We start from the raw sequence: 18,439 nt of genomic DNA, 5'->3' as shown, positions 1-18,439 counted from the left end.
AAATATGCCAAACATGGCGCGAAACACATTTTCTTTGACTTTATTGAACAGGCCTCTGAATTCTGTACAGATGACAATTTGACTGAAACATAAACAGCTAAAACTGGATTGTAGAGAACAAATGTAAAATATGAAATTATTGCCTCTCGCCCCTCAATCGGGTCCCTGAATTTAACTCTGTACATTCAAAATGACTTTAAAACTGGGTCAGCTCTCAGTTTAGGATAATCAGAATGTTTCATTTTTATTCTAGCATGTAAAAAAAAAAAAAGAAGCATATTCTGATTGTGGTCTGATTATATGTCAAATTGAGAACTAAAAAAAAAAACTACAGGTGCACTGATAAATCAGCCCAGATTTTCTTAATTTTGATTTTTGAATTTTATCCGCCGGCCTTATCTACCTCCAAAGCTCTGTAAATCGGCCGCTGACTCTTTTTGAGGTCGCCACCCCACTGTTGCTTTTGCAACCTTTTAGACAAAACCATAACGGTATCGGCTAAAACTGGAATCAGACAGAAAACTGAAATCAGTGCTAAAAAAATGTAATTTAAAAAAATAAAAACAAGAATCAAACTGGTTTGCCAAATCAAATATTTAGCAGAATCAAAACGATAGGCACGCCGCTTCACTTGAGCTTTCACGTCTTATAGCTCATGTGAAGGTGAATGTGACTTTATTGACTCCAGCTTATATCGCTGGCAAAACTTAGTGATCCAATACATCTTATTGCATAGTTGCTGAAACAGAATTAAACATGAAAGTTTTTGAGGGGCTTTTTTGACGCTGAACAGCAAAGAGCTTTGTTGTTTCCGTTTGTGTAGCGAGGGAACTTCAGTTGCTAACGGCCACAGTTTCCTCAAGTAGCACTGAATACCTTCTCTTAACATGGCTGATTAATAACAGCCTCTGATTTCAAAAGCTTCATGGACCAAATAAACAAAGCTCAGTTCTGGGAACACGAGTTTCTGTTATGTAACTCCGGCTGACCACTGGGGGTTGGGAGGAAGACCGCCCTGCTGTCTGACTCTCCACTCGACTGATCCCACATTGAGGCTGGAACACTTTTGTTACGTTAAATGATCCAGTTGTTCAGTTAAAGTGGTTTGTGCTGGTACATAAAATCTGCATAGCAAACTGTTCCGAAGAAAAACAAAAAAAAAAGATATCTTAAGCCTTTATCCAAACGTAAGAGGACATTCAGAACTTGTCGGAGTCGATCAGATTTTCAATCAGTTCCTTGGTCTTTCTGTGGAAACATTGTGAGCTCAGTTCTGGTGTAGTCTGTTGCATAGAGCCCAGACTGGAGGAGCAGCAGCTCATGCAGCATGGAGGAGGCAGAGGGAGGGGGGTCAGATGTATTTGTTGGCCAGATTCTGAACTTCATCCTTGGTGAACTCTGCGCTCTCCACAGCTGAAAGACGCTCAAAGAGCTGAGTCACGTGGCGACGCTCGTCCTTCTCCAGCATCGTGAGAGCGACCTGCAGACACAGTCCAGCTGTTTACCTCCATTCATATACGAGTTATAGTTTTAAAATATTCACCAACAAAACAGTTTGAATTGCCTCTTACCCGGAACCTGTCGGCGGTGTGCAGCTGATCGAGATGCCGGTACGCCAAGTCGGGCTTCTCTTCCAGTAAATGCGAGTCCAGTGCCTTCACAATGAAGCTGATGGTGTGTCCGTCCAGCTGGTTGCTAAGATACTGGGGAAGCAGTTCTGGTTCCGTGGATGCCAGCAGTTTGGCGCAGGCTGCTGCGTTTCCGCAGCAGCGCGCTGCGTTCAAAGACTGACCGAATTCGTAGGCGCTGCTGGGTTTGAGGTTGATGCTGATGTTGTCTCCTGTGCAGCTGCTCACGCAGTTTGGAGCTTCCGTCACGGCCTCCTCACCGTCAACCTGCGGTACGAGACGGACACACGTGTTGGAGCCAGGTGAGTTATGGATGTGGAACCTCAGCAAACGTCTGAAAACTCACCCACCACGTCAGCTTTTACATGTACGGCTGATTTAGCAACTCTTGCTATATTTAGCAATGTTTACGATAAAAATAAAAAATCGGCGGTCGGCCAATAAACGTCAATCAGTGCACCCGTAATGTGAATTCCAACCAGGACCACCATGTTGTTTTTTTGCTGATGTGTATCTTAATAAGTGAAGGTTTATTTCACCAAATGAAACAGCTTTATATTCACACAGACTGATGTTTTTGAGCATTTTTTTCCTGTTAATTATGATGATTTTCCACTTACAGCTAAATAAAACTGATTATAAACTTGAATAGAGCGCAGACGGCCCAGCCCGGGTGTTCATGAAACAGAACACAGACGTACCTCTGTGATGGCGACGGTCTTCCTGGGTTTGTCCTGTGTCCTGGCCAGACTCTGTCTGAGCAGAACCGTGACCTCCTCCAGCTCCTTCTCAGCCTCCTGCACGTTGGGGTCCAGCTGCAGCACTTCCTGCAGGTCCGAGCTGCATGCCAGGTAGTCCTGATGGGAGCGAACACACAAACTGGCTGTGAAATTCATGCTGCACGCAAATGTGCCGTTTGTGTAAAAACGCTGGTTTTAATGAAGACAGAAGCGCGGCGTTTGTGTGTGCTGACCTGGAGGCCCTTGTTGGCCAGGGCCCGTCTGAAGAAGGCCTTCTTGTTGTCCGGCTCCAGCTCCAACGCTGCGTCGCAGTCCTGCTTGGCCTCACCGAACCGCTGCAGCTTTAGGTAGCACAGAGCTCTGGAATCGCACCAACAACCCTGTCAGTTCTGCTCACCAGCTGCTCGGCTTGATAGACGAATGAACTGAATTTGATAACATGCTCCATGTTCTGTCATTATCAGACGACGGATTAAGCGGTAAAATATTGTTTGGTGACCTAGCTCTGCCAGCTAGCTTTATAAATCAGTTGTCTTCTGGTTGCGTTCAATTTTATTTATAGGAACCTGAGTAAAGATGGTCGGATACAAAAGCCCACAGCTTCTGGACTTCTCTGTGTTTATCACGCGATCCCAATAAAACACACTTATGTTTGGGGTTGTAAAGTTTAAGGAGTGTGAATACTTGTAAAAGTCACAGTAGAAAGAGGATTACTTTCAACTGGAGTTTTCTACAAATTTAATATGTTGAAGACATTTTTATCTTTAGAATTTCAGACATTTAAGACAAACAATAATCCTTATGTAGGGCTGCAGATATTATTTTAGCAATCGATTATTCTATTGATTAATCGGATTTTAATTTTAACATCATCATGAAAAGCTAAGCCCAGTGTATGGCTGGTCTGTTGAGCGTTTTATGGTTGAACTGATCTCAATAGGAGATTTTGTTTTACAGAGTTTGAAGCGGCTGAAGCTAAAACGACAGGACTTGAGGAATTTTAGGTAGAACATATTTACAAAGTTTTTTTTGTTTATCTTCAATGCAAAACGTACAGTATGTATCTCTTGTACAGTTTCCACTGAATTACTGCTCTAAGTATGTTCTTTCAGCAAAGGGCCTTTTTACTCCTGAGAATTAGTAAAAAAAAAAAAAACTTATATAGAAAATCTAGGCATATTTAATCCTCCCACGATCTTAAGAGTCAGTTAGACCCCACATGTCACAGTTGGACAATGGGAAAACTCGTAAAAGCGCAAGTCAGACCGAACACATGTTGTTAAGCTCACAAGGTTCTATTGACCGCTTCTCTTAAGAACGTGGGAGGGTTAAATGTCGAAAAAAGGGACAAGAATACATTAAAGAATCTCTTGTCTCTCCTCAGCAGCTACCTTGAGGTGACCTTGGGCGTCTGTTCTGGTCTGGCTGTACTACAGAAAAGCTATTTTCACAGCAGAGTTCGTGACGTGTGCGAACAGAATCGCACAGCAGGAGATTTTTCATCCCAGCAGGAGTTTCCTTTCTTCATTCTGAGCAGTGTGCCGACAACAGAAAGAACACAGCGGCAGACAGAGAGAGAGAGAGAGAGATACTGAGTTATCTAACCTGTTGGTGTAGATAGCACACTCCTTTGGCTTTAGCTTAAGGCATTCTGCGTACTTCCCCAGAGCTTCCTGGTACTGGCCCTTCTTCACAAAATCATTCCCTTCTTGCTTCAAAGCTGTAAAACGGACTTCTGCTCTCCTTTCTACAACACAGAATAAAGAGGTGATTACTTAACATTGATTATTCCTGTGCGGACCACTTCCATTTGCCTCTCTTTTGCCGTCATAAATCCGGCTGGCAGGACGTTTTAATTGGCCTCCGTTTGACGGGCCAGTGTTGTGCAGCTGGAGGTTTAACGCTGTAGAAGAATGCTGAGCTGGCCGGACACACGGCATGAGAGAGAAAGTCAGCAATCAGTCACAGCGGGAACTACGGGCTAATCAATCTGCTGCAGAGCATCATCAGGGAGGGGAAAGTGTGCCAGCAGCTCTTTTCTCTATTAAAGTGTATTATTAGCAGCTGGAGCAAAGCCTGGGGAATGAGGAAAGCGCGTGGTCAGCGCAAGGAGGTGACAAATGTAATGTGGCTTCTAAAAGTATAAATGCCTCTTGTGGCAAACACAAAAAAAATCTGATACAAAATAACAGTCCAGTCGAGCCGCCTTGCTAGTAGCCCTGACATCATGACTAATTCTGCTAGGCAATAAATCGTCCCAGTAGTCATCGCGATAATCGATAATGTTGCTGTTTTGAGACCATTTTCAAAGGCATGGAAATGCTGCTTCACTCTCTCAAAGAGAAATTCAACTTTTTTTTTTTTTTTTTTAAAGAACTCTTTACAGTGGAATTGGAATATATATTTTTTTCCCAAAATAAAACAAGCAAAAATAATAAAACAATAAATAAAAAGGAAGTAAAAGTGGCAAACAAACAAAACCATAAATAAGACGAACTGTCTCTGTAAACAACATTCCCTTTCAAAAAATGTTAATCGTCAGAATGGAACTTAAAAAAAAAATAATAATTTCCCCCAAAATAAGAATTTCTAGAGACAAACCCCCCAACTAGTTCATTTGTAAAAACACACAACTGTATCTGATATCCTTTTAGAATAATTCATGTAAAAAAAAAAAACATTCTTAAACTGGTCAGGCACTGTAAAATATAGCAAATTCCTTGATATTAAAACGCATAGTGGTCCATTTTCAACAGACCTGCGTCTCTGGAGGCTTTTTCTGCTCGAGCCTGCAGGACCTGCTGGCTGGGGGGTTCTTCTCGTCGGTGCTGCTGGGCGGACAGGGGAACCAGGGGAATGTCTGGGAGTTTCTCTCTCCACTCTGCACCGTCCTCCTCGATCAGCATCCGAGTGATTCTGGTGAGAGAGAAAAAAACAGAAACAGAGCGGGTTTGAATAGAGCTAAAAAAAAACAAAAAAACAAAAACAAAAACTCACTTTTTGTATTTTTCACTTTCTGCATCCAAAAATACTACGGTAATTCCCAATGTTTTTTTGCTGTGATGTAAACGGATCAAATAAAGGGGGTAAAATTAGGCGAAGCAAAAAGAAAACGTGTGAAAATATCATATAAAGTCTATGTCTATTTTCAGAAACTGCGTTCAGTGCAGTCGTTTAGGTCTTCGTAGTTTTTTCTTGATTTGGTTCTTAGATGAGAAGTAAAGAAAGAAATAAAAAGGGGAAAAATACTGAAATAATTCTACTGTAATCTAAAACTAAAAGACAAACATTTCTACTCCTGGACTTTTTAAATCAGCCACTTTTAGCTTTGAGCAAAGCTCTGCAAACTTTAACCATATAAGAATTTTTTAAATCATTAACTTCCTAAAATAATGTCCTGTTTCTTTTTTTTGCCTATTTATTTATTTATTTATTTATTTACCTAAATCATATTTTGGCAATAAATGCAATTATTTTGGGAAGATGTCAAAAATAACCTCTAATATATTTTCAGAAAAGCTGTTAGTTTGTAACCTTCACTCTTTAAATGATGATGACTTGATGATCAAACTTCCTACTTTTAGTTTATTCAATATGTAAATTTTTTTGAACTTGAGCAACTTGAGTAACTTCCCTTGACCTGATGAGTGACTATAAGTGTTTGTATTGCATAACACAGAAGCACATGTACTTTAGCAGCCATATTTAGCCTTTAGCTCAAGCTAAATCTCTAAGTGACTAAAAAAAAACCTGGTTGTGTTTAAGTCTCTGGAAATGTAACAGTTTAAGTTCTAAAAGTAGACAGACAGACTTTACTGTCATCCAACTGCACAATTAAAATCTACAGATTGATACAGCTTCACTAATAATAAAAGAAACAAATGAAAATTAAAAAATATCAATACAAATATAAACAGTAAAATGATTGACTGAAGTTAAGCAGTGGGCTCAGTACACAACCCTGAGGGCAGCCAGTGGTCAGAAAGACGACACTTGACTTCTACTTGCCAACCCTAACATAGTGGGGTCTACAAACATGGAAAGACATACAGATAAAGAAGTAAAATCAAGGTTTTCAGTAGGCTTCAGCCAGAAACCAATGACTATAAAGCATTAACTGATATTTGAAGGACAGCTTTGAACTGAATGCGTTCAGTTTGCCCTGCTTCAGCGTAGCCGCTCTGAACGGTGGGAGCTAACACCTGTTGACGCTGTCGTGTGCCGCCTGCACGCTGGTGTCGATCTGCAGGACGGTCTTGTAATCCACGTAGGCCTTCCTGTAGCGCTCCAGCGACTCGTAAGCCATGGCCCGGCGCAGGAGGGGCTTGAGGGAGAACGGCTGCAGCTCCAGGGCTCTGGTTAGTATAAATAGACATAATTAGACGAGCACAAAGGATCAAGGCCCCTGTGATGCATGCAAGACGAGAAGACTGTGTTTCTGTATCTACAGTTCGTGTTTACAAGCTGTTTTAGATGTCTGTTACTTAATACACAACATATCAGTGTGGTGTTTGTAACCCCATCGCTCTGCAGGGACATTAAGTGTTTTAGGGTGGGAGGTTCCCTCAGTGATGGTTCATTAAATGACTGGGATCGGCTACTGTAGCCTCTCTGTCATCATGCTGGATTAGGAGTGAGCTCACCTGGTGCAGTCCTGTATGCAGTCCTGACTGTTGCCGTCTTTCAGGTAGCACGCCGCTCTGTTGGAATACAGAAGACACAGATCCTCAGGACTATCCATCCCTGCATGGAGAGAAACCAGGTTCAGATTTCAGATGAACTCTATGTTGGTAAATGAACAACATTACAACAAAAAGAAAAAAATAAATAAAACACTATTTTGCAAACCAATAATTTACCAAAAAAGAAGGATTAGGCTGAAGACAAGGCTTATACTTCCCTACTCAGCAACCTACAGTAATGGAGCTTATTTACTGTCCATATAAATACATAAATAAATACACACATTTATATTTAAATAGGCATGTATATACATAGTTCACATAAATATAGTGTTACACAATGCATATTTACATCTACGTAACAGTGTGAGCTTTTATGATTTTACATTTTAAGGCTCTTGACTCTCACTAAAAAGCACATAATTTAATATCACCATTCAATTCCTTCCAGTTTCACGTTGATAACTGAAACGCAGCCAGACTTGACTTTACTCTTTAGCATGTTCAAATATGAACAAACCTTGTAAATTCTGTTTACTCTTTCTTAACTTAAATCATTTAGGATTTCCTAACGGAAGATTTTTGTTCATTGCTTTACACCTTTAAAATTTTACAGTATAACTTTGAATGAAAGGTTTATTAGTTGGGTCCCGATAATGTATTTAAGTACACAGACAACACCAGCAGGCAGACGTGCCTCTCAGCTGCAGTGACTCTTAAAAGATTCGCATGTCATGAATTACAATGTTCAAGTAATATCAGTTTATTGCACCAGCATAAAATACTTTACAGTGAAATACTTTCACAGCAGCTACTGTCACTTCCTCAGTGTTTTGAATGTGTGCATGTTGAAATAAACGGTGCCTTTACGCATTCACATTTATGGTTTTCCTCACTGTGAAGTTAAATCAGACCACACTTTTCTTCTTTTAGCTTAGTTAGAATGACCAAAATTATGTCTGTTTGTCAGAAGATTTAGTGAGAAAGTTTTGTTTTGGAAATGTTTTGTAACTTTCCTCAAATTCAAAGGTTTTACACACATTTGGTCAGAATCAGACATAACTGTCTTTCAACATGTATGACTTGGGTCAAAACCTTGTGGGCTTCCTTCCACTTTTTGTTATGCAGCTGTATGACTGGCAGCTAGTATTGATGTCGTACGTTTAATATGGAAATAAAAAGGGTTCCTTCTGTATTATTGTACTATTATGCTACTTATATGAATTCTTTGTTTTTTCATTTCAGTCTTTAGAATACTAACATTTTGCACATAAACATATATTTCTATCTTTCTGGTTCAGTTACTTAGTACTTGCCAAGCCTTTTTATAAAATATTGTTCTTTATTTCTTAGTTACTTTTTGCCTTTACTTGAGTAGCTCTATGTTGTTTTTTTAAAGGTTTTATTGGCTCTAGTGGCCTTTATTTGATAGTGACTTGACAGGAAAGTGGATAATGAGAGAAGGGGGAAGAAACCAGGAATCGAACCGGCGACAGCCGCGTCCACGACTAAGGCCTCCATATGTGGGTTGTGCTTAAGCCCCACACCCCCACAGCACCGCTTTGTTTACCTGAGTACATATTTGTGGTACTCTACTCACCTCTGCGTTGCAAAAACACAAAATCTTACCACATATTTTGGTCTAGTTTCTAGTGCAAATATCTTAATACACTTGAAATAAGACAGAACTGACTTACAGGGAACTTTTCAGCAAACTATAGGAACTTGTTTTAAGTCGATCCTTATTTAATATTGATGAAAAAGCACCAGCTCCACTGCCAAATTATTTCACTTATAACATAGGGAAAATGTCTCGTTATAAATGAAAAAATCAGCCAGTGGAACTGCATCTTTACAATACATGTTGATATAAAACTGCCTTAATGGTGGAAGTGATCAATTTGAGCCTTCTTCCCTCCTGTGTTGTTCTTTTATATCGTACTCCATTTCCTTTCATCTGAGGGAGACAGTTTGGGCTAGGTGGTTGGAAAATCGATACAATTTGCCGTTCCAAATTGGATATAAAGACAGTATCCTTTGTGATCACTGTCTTTGGGACAGTGATTCCAAAGACAGATTTAAAGTGGTTTTGGAAAGGGTATAGCAGAGAAGGAGAAGACATGCAGCAAATGGCTCGAGATCAGGAATTGAACCCAGGACAAACGCGTAGTCAACGTCTTTGGACAGGGTGCACATGCTCTACCAACTGAACTGCTCAGAAAATTAGTTTTAGGTTTTAAGAAATAAAACTTTTGAAAATTAGTGCAATTATTCCATGAAATATCTAAAAGAACTGCTAAAACCTGCAGTTGGCACTTAGTTGTTTTTGGTCAAAGTTATTAAGAGTCAATGTGGAAGGTCTTTGGTAAAAGTGCCACTTAAGTACTGAGTAGACCAGATAATCAATCACTTAATATCTAAAACTTACCTCATTAGGAGGACCAAAATATAAAGTAATGTGGAAATGCTGTTATTTGATGGTCAAAAATGACAATAATTCATATAAACAACAAAATTACAAAAATAGCAAAATCAGGCAAAAAAAAAATAAAAAATTCTCTAAATCAATTTCTTCCTACACAAAACTTACGAAACTTGAACAAAAACTGCAGGTGTGAATTTTATTCAAGGAAGAGGAGTGATACTTCAAAACTAAAATTACTGGCAGCTCAACAAAGTATAAAGTGCAGCGTAGCAAAAGAACTCCTACAAGTACATTTTGTCCAAAATGTTACTCATGTAAATGTTACTAGTTACTACCCAACTCTGTCTACAACCTTCTAAAGTTAATTTAACCAAATATCAGTGGAAGGTTGTGAGTCTATATTCATAATCTAACCATGTGTTCTAAAATTCACAAAAGTTGTTTGGTTTAAAGTTCTTTTAACACTGTTAAAAAAAAAAACTATTCTAAAGTTAAGTATAAAAAAATATACCATGACATTTATCCCCATGATGACCATGTCAATGCTTTACTAACACAGCAACATTTCTCTCCTGCTTCTCCACTGATCGAGGTGATGCTCATTATTAAACCACCTGTAGGCCTCTATTAACCAGCCAACATGTGCAACATTTTCTACTTTTATCATTTTGGTTTACGTTTGTGTCACAAGAGTTACGGAAATGAGTCTGAGTGTTATGGATGGAGCAACATGCTTCTGTTGCACTAAATAGCAGCAGCTTAGCTACCAGCTCTTCAAATCAAATCAGATTACGGATAACGACGCAGCATGTCAGAGACGACGTCTCAGCAAATGCTTTCTGCTAATGTAACAGTAGAGACTGTTTACATTATGAGACATATTTATATTCTGATACACTCATAGGAAATTTTTATTATGTTATTCTGTGTATATGTGGGACTCCGTATAGAAGCCTACACATGCACAGAAATTATGAGCTCTCTCTCTCTCTCTCTCTCTCTCTCTCTCTCTCTCCATTGACTGTTCAGGCTTTCACTTCCTGTAAAAAGAAAAAGCAGCTCTGGTCCAACTCGTTCTGTTTCACAGTGAGTGGTTAGTGGTCATGTGACTTGGACAGAGCAAAGCTGAGAGGCTTAGCCCAGGCTAAAACAGAAACGCTGTCCCTCCACTCCACAGCAGCCTAACTGTGACGCAGTGTTCAGGACACAGAGTCATTAAACTCACCGCCAGATCATGTCCTGGCTGTTTCAGGACAGTTCTTAGGCTGCAGTGGCCACTGCTGTGTCAGCTGACTCACTTCGGACAAACTGAAACCGACCTTTCCCAATCAAATGATGTCATTCAGAAGATTCTGGAGATCAAAACAGAAGCGCAGTAATGGCTGACAGCTTATGACCTTTGATATGCAACTAGAGCGGTCAGCCAAAGTCTCACAGCTACTGATAATTAAAACACGCAGAGATCTGCTCAGCCGGCTCTAGGCACGGGTGTGCTGGTGAGTTACATTCTGACTCACTGGTTTCTTGTCAGTACCTGTCTGTGGCCCTGCTGTGGCCGCTTTGATCCGTAAACTTTACTTCTCAAGACACTACCAGACTCACCTGCTGCCTTAGAGTCTGACTAAACAGCACAATGTCAACAGCAAGGACTCACCTGAATCTGTGTAGCCCTGGATGGCTTGTGAGTATTTCTCCAAAGCATCGGCAAACTGTCCGTTTTTAAACAGCAGGTTCCCTTCATTCTTTAGCCGGGAAAGGTGTGGGGGGAGGGCTCCGCAGGGGGCGTCCAGATTGACAGTTTCCTTTGCTTTTTCCCCACCTGTAGTCCCCTTATTGCCCTGCGCTGAAGCGGTCGATCCCCTCTTGCTTGATCCGTTGGCCACCTTTTCCTTCGACTCCTCTGGGACTTTGTACTTATCCGAGGTGCCCCCTTTGCCCCTCCAGGGTCCATGATGCGAGTTGCTGGTGTCAGTGTGCGGACCCCCGTCCCCTCTACTGTGGGGCTTTTTTTGAGCGTTTCCCATGTCTCCCCTTTCAGCAGGAGCAGCAGAGCTCTCCTCCCCTCCCACAGGCTGGCTGGGTTGAACCGGACGAGCTAGAAGTTAGAGGGAGAGAGGGAGAGAGATAGAAAGAGAGAGAGAGACAGAGACACCCACAGGAAAGAGTCAGCGGTTACGTCAGGGCAGAGGGGGAAGGGTTGACACATGCTACACCTCAAATGGGGAGTTCCAGGAAACACCAACTGCGAGCAGTCAATTACAGAAGCTGTTTATGGGGGAGGGAATTACTCACATGCAGATATTATATATCGCATAACCCTGAGGGACAAGAGGAATTTCCTCTACCCACAGCACTTATTACATGCTATTATTAGAGCCCACTCAGATGTTCTGTGTACACAGGAAAAACAAAGTGTTCCCTCGTCCAGGTCTGCGTTCTACATAAGAAGACATAAAGATTTGATCTTTACCAGGTCCTAAAGGTGCACCAATTTAGATTTTGGCTGCTACAAAGTTGTCTTTTGTCAGAAAAGTTGCTACATATAGCGACAAAGTAACTAAGTTGGTAACAGTGGGGTGACTATTTTTAAATGTGCATGTGTAGATGTGACCTGGTGGGCAGGTGTCAGTCAGTCCTCTCTCATGGCAGAGCAAAAGGGGACAGTGGCTGATTTTCAGATCTTTGTGGAGGCAGATAAGATCGTTTTCACATGTATGTATCGGCCAATCGCCAATCTCCTAAAAATAGGGTTGATTTATCAGCCTGTCAATATACCAGTGCACCCCTAAAAATTATCCCACAGTGTCCTAATTTATTATCCCAGGTAGAGGCAAAAAAAGGAAAAGCTGTTTGAGTAAAACAAAATACTCCTCAATATTAAAGATTGGGATCGCATCTCTGCATTTTGCAGATGATGTGGTCCTGTTGGTTTCATCAGGTCGTGATCTGCAGCTCTCGCTGGAGCGGTTCGCAGCCGAGTGTGAAGCGGCTAGGATGAGGATCAGTGCCTCCAAATCCGAGGCCATGGTCTTGAGCCGGAAAAGGGTAGAGTGCCTTCTCCGGGTCAGGGGGTTTGTCCTGCCCCAAGTGGAGGAGTTCAAGTATCTCGGGATCTTGTTCACGAATGGGGGAAGAAGGGAGCGGGAGATCGACGGGCGGATTGGCGCAGCGTCTGCCGTCAAGCGGGCGCTGTACCGGTCCGTCGTGGTGAAGAGAGAGCTGATTCAAAAAGCAAAGCTTTTGATTTACCGGTCGATCTACATTCCCACCCTCATCTATGGTCATGAGCTTTGGGTCATGACCGAAAGAACGAGATCACGGATACAAGCGGCCGAAATGGTTTTTTTTCCGTAGGGTGGCTGGGCTCTCCCTTAGAGATAGGGTGAGAAGCTCAGTCATCCGGGAGGGACTCAGAGTAGAGCCGCTGCTCCTACACGTCAAGAGGAACCAATTGAGGTGGCTCGGGCATCTGGTCAGGATGCCTCTCTGGTGAGGTGTTCTGGGCACGTCCCACCGGGAGAAGACCCCGAGGAAGACCCAGGACACGCTGGAGGGACTATGTTTCTCGGCTGGCCTGGGAACGTCTTGGGATTCCCCCGGAGGAGCTGGAACAAGTGGCTGGTGAGAGGGAAGTCTGGGCCTCCCTTCTGAAGCTGCCACCCCCGCGATCCGACCCCAGATAAAGTGGAAGAAAATGGATGGATGGATATTAAAGAGTCATGTAAAAAGTGAATAATAACAAATACCTTGAGTAGTTGTTTCAGTTATTTTCAGTCTGCCTCCATTTGTCTCTCACATTGGAGGAATTGTGTCCCACTCTGGTTTATAACATTGCTTCCGTTCATTAAAGTCATGTATCTCTCTACAATACCTTTACAATAATAAATGTTGAATATGCTTTTTAAAAAAAAACACAAAAAAAAAAACCAAAAAAGAAATGAACTGCATAATGGCTTTTAGAAACACTCATGGAACAACATCTCCAGGCTATTTCCTCTCTAGTCTGTGTAAATCAGAGATACTGATAATTGTGTGAGGTTTCAGTCTCACCTCTCTGCTCCTCCTGTTCTTCTTTGCTATAACACAGGTCCTCCTCTACCTCTTCAATGAGGATTTTTTTCCCCCTGCTTTGCTGCTCTGGTGGGCAATCTGACATCTTCTTCTCAATTTTAGACAGAAGTTGCTAAACAAAAGCAATTTGTGCATTAGAATTTGGTCAGCAACCAAAACCAAATTAATTTCTGTTTGTCAGCAGAAACTACCATCCAGGTACAACTTATCTAAAGTAAATACATTACTGAATAGTACATTCTTTGGGGGAAAACCACCCAGGATTTTCACATTGAACTTATTCAAAAATTACACATAAAAGGAAAATAAATAATCATGTTTATGGGGATAAAAAAAAATCATATTCACATTTCCCCCTCCCAACTAAAACCAAACTCTTACAGTGACTTACAAAAGTATTAAAATTTATTGGAATGTTTTTTTTACATGTTGCACCCTACAATGTAGTACATACTGTGCTTATTAGGGTTTTATGTGACATAATAGTTGAGCATAACTATGACATTTTCTACAAATAAAAATGTTAACGGTGTCTCAGTCGCAAGTTTTTTTTACTGACTGTGATATATTCTCTTTCATAAATGATTTAGTACAAACTATATTCCAGCTAATTCTGATGCTATCCCCTGTTTTTATTGAAGAAAAGCATCGCGACATCTCCCACCTCTGTGGTACGTGTTTTTGGGGTGTTTTGACGTGTTAAGTTTTCAATTATTTATTAAAAACGTTTGGTCTCCCCTGACTAGAGCACCTTATTCCAAATGTTTGATGTGTGCAGTATGTGCATTATAGCAAACTGCACGGAACAAACTGATTTAAACTTCTCCACAACCTTACCTCTGATCTTTACATTACACACGGGTGAACTCTTTATACAGGGTCATACATATGACCCTCCTGACTCCCACTAGGGACAAGGGTGTACAGAAAATGGATGGATGGATACATCCCAGTTGATCCTAGATATCAAACCCTGCAATAAGCTAAAGGTGGGTGTATATAAGTGCATGACACACTTTTCATATTTTTATTTGTAAAATTTTTTTTCCCATAATTACACACTGTACATCTGACTGCTGACTAAATACATTTTATCTGCCAAGCCTTTTTCTGACTTGCTCTAGTATGCTAATAAGGTCCTTAATCCTAAAGAAATACAATGACCCCTAGTGAACAGGATGCTCACTGGCACAAAATGAACGCTTCTCATAACTCTGTCATCTACCATTGCTGCAGGATTGTTCGGCTCTTCCTGAAGTACCGTCCTCAGGTCTTCAGAGGCCATTTGAAACTTCCCCATATGATAGTAAACAGTAGCACGACGCAGAAGGGCTGGTTAAAATGAAACACACCACAATAGATACTCATTTTCTCATTAAAACCAGGACTCAAGCAGGTTTGCAATTTCACAAGACTACACTTCTTGAAAAAAGAAAGCACCTTTTTTATTCCTTGGTTCTAGCTCAAGCACCTGCAGACAGTCTGTCATAGCATTGTGCCAGTGCTCCAGGCGGATCTCTGCCTGAGCTCTGTTGTTGTATGCATTCACGGTGGGGAAAATGGAAAGGCTCCTGTAACAGAAGAGAGCAAAAGAACTAAATAAGACTAAACGTGTTCCACCTTTAGGTCGGTTAGGAATACCAAAATTATGTCTATTTGTTAAATACCAGGATTACGAGGGAAAGAATTATGCAGACAATTTTAATCACTTTTTTAAGTGATCAAAACTTTACAAAACTTTCTTTTACAAACACCTTATCAGCTCCAGGGGCTTCATAATGGCTACTTAAAAACACTGACAGTTGTTGTCCTTCAGCCACTCAGTAACTTTTTTATTTTAGTTTACCAATTTGACTGTATCTTCTAGGCTGATGTTTTAAGACGTTGCTTCAGTATTTCCATGTAAGCATTCAGAGACACTTTCATTTGAATTTTGTCACATCACAAGACATGTCTCCACAAACTAACGTCTTCATCCCTGTGTGAATTTGCAAACTATGATTTTGCTTTTTATGTTACATTTGAAGTGATGGATTCTTTCTCGCTGAGTGACCTTTCAGGTCGTGTCATGGATGAACAGTGTGACGGCTGGACATTCCTATGTAGTTTTTATCTTGCATACAACTGTTTTCAACAGATGAACATGACATTTTCGCACTTGTAGAAGTTGATCATTCTCTTCCTGGTATCCCGGCTCATGTCTTGACTGTCCTTTGCCTGTCCTATGAAAGGAAGTAGTGCGTAGTAGAGGTGTGCCTAGGAAAATACAGATGTGTCTGAAATCCGTCAAATTTTGGGAATTAACCTATTAAAGGTGTATGTAAAGTTCAAACTTTGAGGAAAATAATATACAATTTATTAAAGAATTCCATCATTATTTAATATTTACAAATTGTTTTGGGGAACCTAATGTACCTAAGACAGAAAGAAGTGTTGTCTGATTTTATGAAAGACAATTAGAAAAATTGGCTATTTAACTATGTGTACTGTGTAAGTAAACTTCTAGTTTCAACTATTTCCATTCACAGAAAAAAAAAAGATTAAAGAGGGTATAAAATTTAAATCCTCCCAAAAATATAACGTTTCACTTAGATAACTATAGGTTTAAAATAATGTCTTGCAAAGTGAAGTTCTTCATAGTAGCAAAGGTGTTTAGAGACCCTGACCTGGAGTAGTATGCAACCGCCTCTTCGTAATCGTTGGCTCTGAAAGCTTCATTGCCCTTATCCTTTTCCCGATTTGCCAAAAGGAGCTTCTCCTGATGCGACAACGCTGCATCACACGCCACACACACATCACACACACGTCACACACACGTCACACACATACCCAGCAACTATTGTATAATTATCACTTTGCAGCTGTAAAATGCAACACACGTATTTTAGGAACACAATACGTTACATGAGGCATCCACTTCTCTCCTGATGTTGAGATGTCCTGAGTTCAGCTGGGCTGGTGGGTCAATTTTTTGCATACTCCCATCTATCTTGCCACATTCCTCTTCCACATTGAACCTGAAAATAGAAAGCTTTGTGACAGACAAGAGCCCATATCTGCAGCGTTCAGTATTTAACTGTTAATGATTGCATCTACAGATGGGATTATGCATTTCAAAGTGCATGCAGATGCTGTAATACTGCATTCTTTCTTTAAAGCATAACAGACAAAAGAGAAAACAGCTCACTTGTCCCATTCTTGGTAATCACGAGGTACAACACGTTTTGAGGAATTTCTTGTTTGTTTTGGGAGTGATGTCTGCAGCAGAAAAACACTCTATAAAAATGTTTACTTAATGAAATCTAAGAGAAATGTTTACACTGTACAACTGTTTAAAATAAAAGTACCTTATTAGGTGGAACGAAGCAATTTGAACTTCTTATAGGAGGTATTTTCACATCTGACAGGTCCTCAAACACTGACTCCTCTTTCAGCAAGGTTTCAGTCTTTTTGGTTTCTTCGGTCCATGTCTACCAAAAAGAAAAAAGAAAACAAAACAGAAAGACAAGTTCAATAAAAATATGTTTATGGCTGAAAAACGTTCTTCATGACAAAATTCTTGAACGGAAAAAACACGCCACTGGATATCATACCCTTAGGTCGTCAACGATTTGGTTCCACTCATCTTTAGAGAAGCTGGCTTCTGTGGCAACAGGGTTTTCCTTCCTGAGAGCTCGACTGTTAGGGTTCAGCTTCTCCAAGTGACTTTCACAGAACTTGATCAGATGGGGATATATGCCCTCTTCACCAGACCTTGACACAAAGTAAGCCTTAAGTCATCGGACTTCAAATTCCTTGCAAAATGTTAGTCAGGATTGGTGTTCTATAAAATTTTAATTTCGAATTCTTTTTTTAGTGCCCCTAATCCTTCATCAGATGGCCTTTAAATGTTGGTGTATTTTTGAAACGCTTTAATGAGCTATTTCGTCCAGTGCTTTCTAAAATGTTTTGAAATGCACCAATTTGCTTTAGAAAAAATATACCCCCACCCACAGCGTGACATGAAGTTGGCAGCATTCTGCTGTGGGGATGTTTTTCTTCAAAAGGGACAAAGAAAAGGGTAAGCAAAAAGATTAACGGAGCTGGATGCAGGCACCTGTTAGAGGCTGCAAAAGACCTGAGACTGAAAAGCTTTCCTGTGCATTAAGACTCCAGTATTTATTACTGCAGAATAATTGTATTAAGTTATTTTTTTTCCGCTAGAGTGGAAACAATAATAAAAAAATAATAATTGAAAGAGTAAACACCAAGAAGCGAAGGAAAAAATATATACAGAAAAGAAAAAACACCCATTTCCTTTGTGCACACACTGCACAGCAAACTTAACGAACAGAACATTACCTCAAAATTCTCAGTATCTTCTCCAGATATTTGACATCTTTGCATTTTTCAATGTAATCATAGTCCAGGTGCTCCACAGGGACCTTCGTACTGAAGCCAGCGGTTGAACTTTGACGAGAGAAAACTGCTTCGCCACTCATGGCTGAGAGCGAAAACTCAGTTATTATGTAGGAACTGTAAAACAACAACAGCACAACTTTTAATAGCATAGTAGTAGAGCTAGTAGCTCTAATAACAACTAGTTCGGTAACAAAAAATGTTTAAGATATTTGTTCAACGTTCAGCCAGCATAATAAGACAGGTCTGCCTTAGTTTGAAATCGTCCCATTAATTTATGTCCAATGGAAGCGAAGTCTAAGCGAACAACAACAAAAATCTACCTCACCTGCTCTGTTTTCTGTTTGACCAAAGCACAATGGAGACTCCGTTGCTATGGTAACCACCCACGGAAGACCAGCTGAACTGATCGGAAGCACGTGACGCATCCCATAAGGCTCCAAATTTGAACGCGATGGCCGTGTGTGTGTTGGTGGATATGTAGCAGCAAATAAG

The 18,439-nt window shown here is 40.6% G+C and overlaps 1 protein-coding gene across 1 annotated transcript; it reads right to left on the bottom strand.

Moving 5' to 3' along the window:
* Window positions 1–25: 25 nt before the first annotated feature.
* spag1 (sperm associated antigen 1) lies at window positions 26–18,300 on the bottom strand. Its single transcript, XM_023331600.1, has 19 exons — window positions 18,273–18,300; window positions 17,888–18,061; window positions 17,140–17,299; window positions 16,894–17,016; window positions 16,734–16,804; window positions 16,451–16,563; window positions 16,213–16,318; window positions 14,987–15,117; window positions 14,772–14,878; window positions 13,526–13,658; window positions 11,130–11,570; window positions 7,012–7,111; window positions 6,571–6,723; window positions 5,127–5,284; window positions 3,974–4,115; window positions 2,602–2,728; window positions 2,330–2,485; window positions 1,572–1,895; window positions 26–1,480 (listed from the first exon to the last, which is right to left on the bottom strand). Exons 2-19 carry the CDS (start codon window positions 18,025–18,027, stop codon window positions 1,352–1,354), a joined length of 2,814 nt encoding a protein of 937 aa, XP_023187368.1. The 5' UTR covers window positions 18,028–18,061; window positions 18,273–18,300; the 3' UTR covers window positions 26–1,351.
* Window positions 18,301–18,439: the final 139 nt, after the last annotated feature.

This window comes from Xiphophorus maculatus, chromosome 3, assembly GCF_002775205.1.
Source record: "Xiphophorus maculatus strain JP 163 A chromosome 3, X_maculatus-5.0-male, whole genome shotgun sequence".
NCBI lineage: Eukaryota > Metazoa > Chordata > Actinopteri > Cyprinodontiformes > Poeciliidae > Xiphophorus > Xiphophorus maculatus.
The sequence above is the reverse complement of the archived record's forward strand: the minus strand, read 5'-3'. Positions and strand labels throughout refer to the sequence as shown.

What these genes read in the sequence shown, in the direction of transcription:
- spag1 (XM_023331600.1), bottom strand. Translation starts at nt 18,027, where the DNA reads ATGAGTGGCGAAGCAGTTTTCTCTCGTCAAAGTTCAACCGCTGGCTTC. An exon ending in AAATCGTTGACGACCTAAGG is followed by an intron (nt 17,017 to 17,139) that starts GTATGATATCCA and finishes TCTTTTTGGTAG; the next exon opens with ACATGGACCGAAGAAACCAA. An exon ending in GCACACGACAGCGTCAACAG is followed by an intron (nt 5,285 to 6,570) that starts GTGTTAGCTCCC and finishes CTCTCTCACCAG; the next exon opens with AATCACTCGGATGCTGATCG.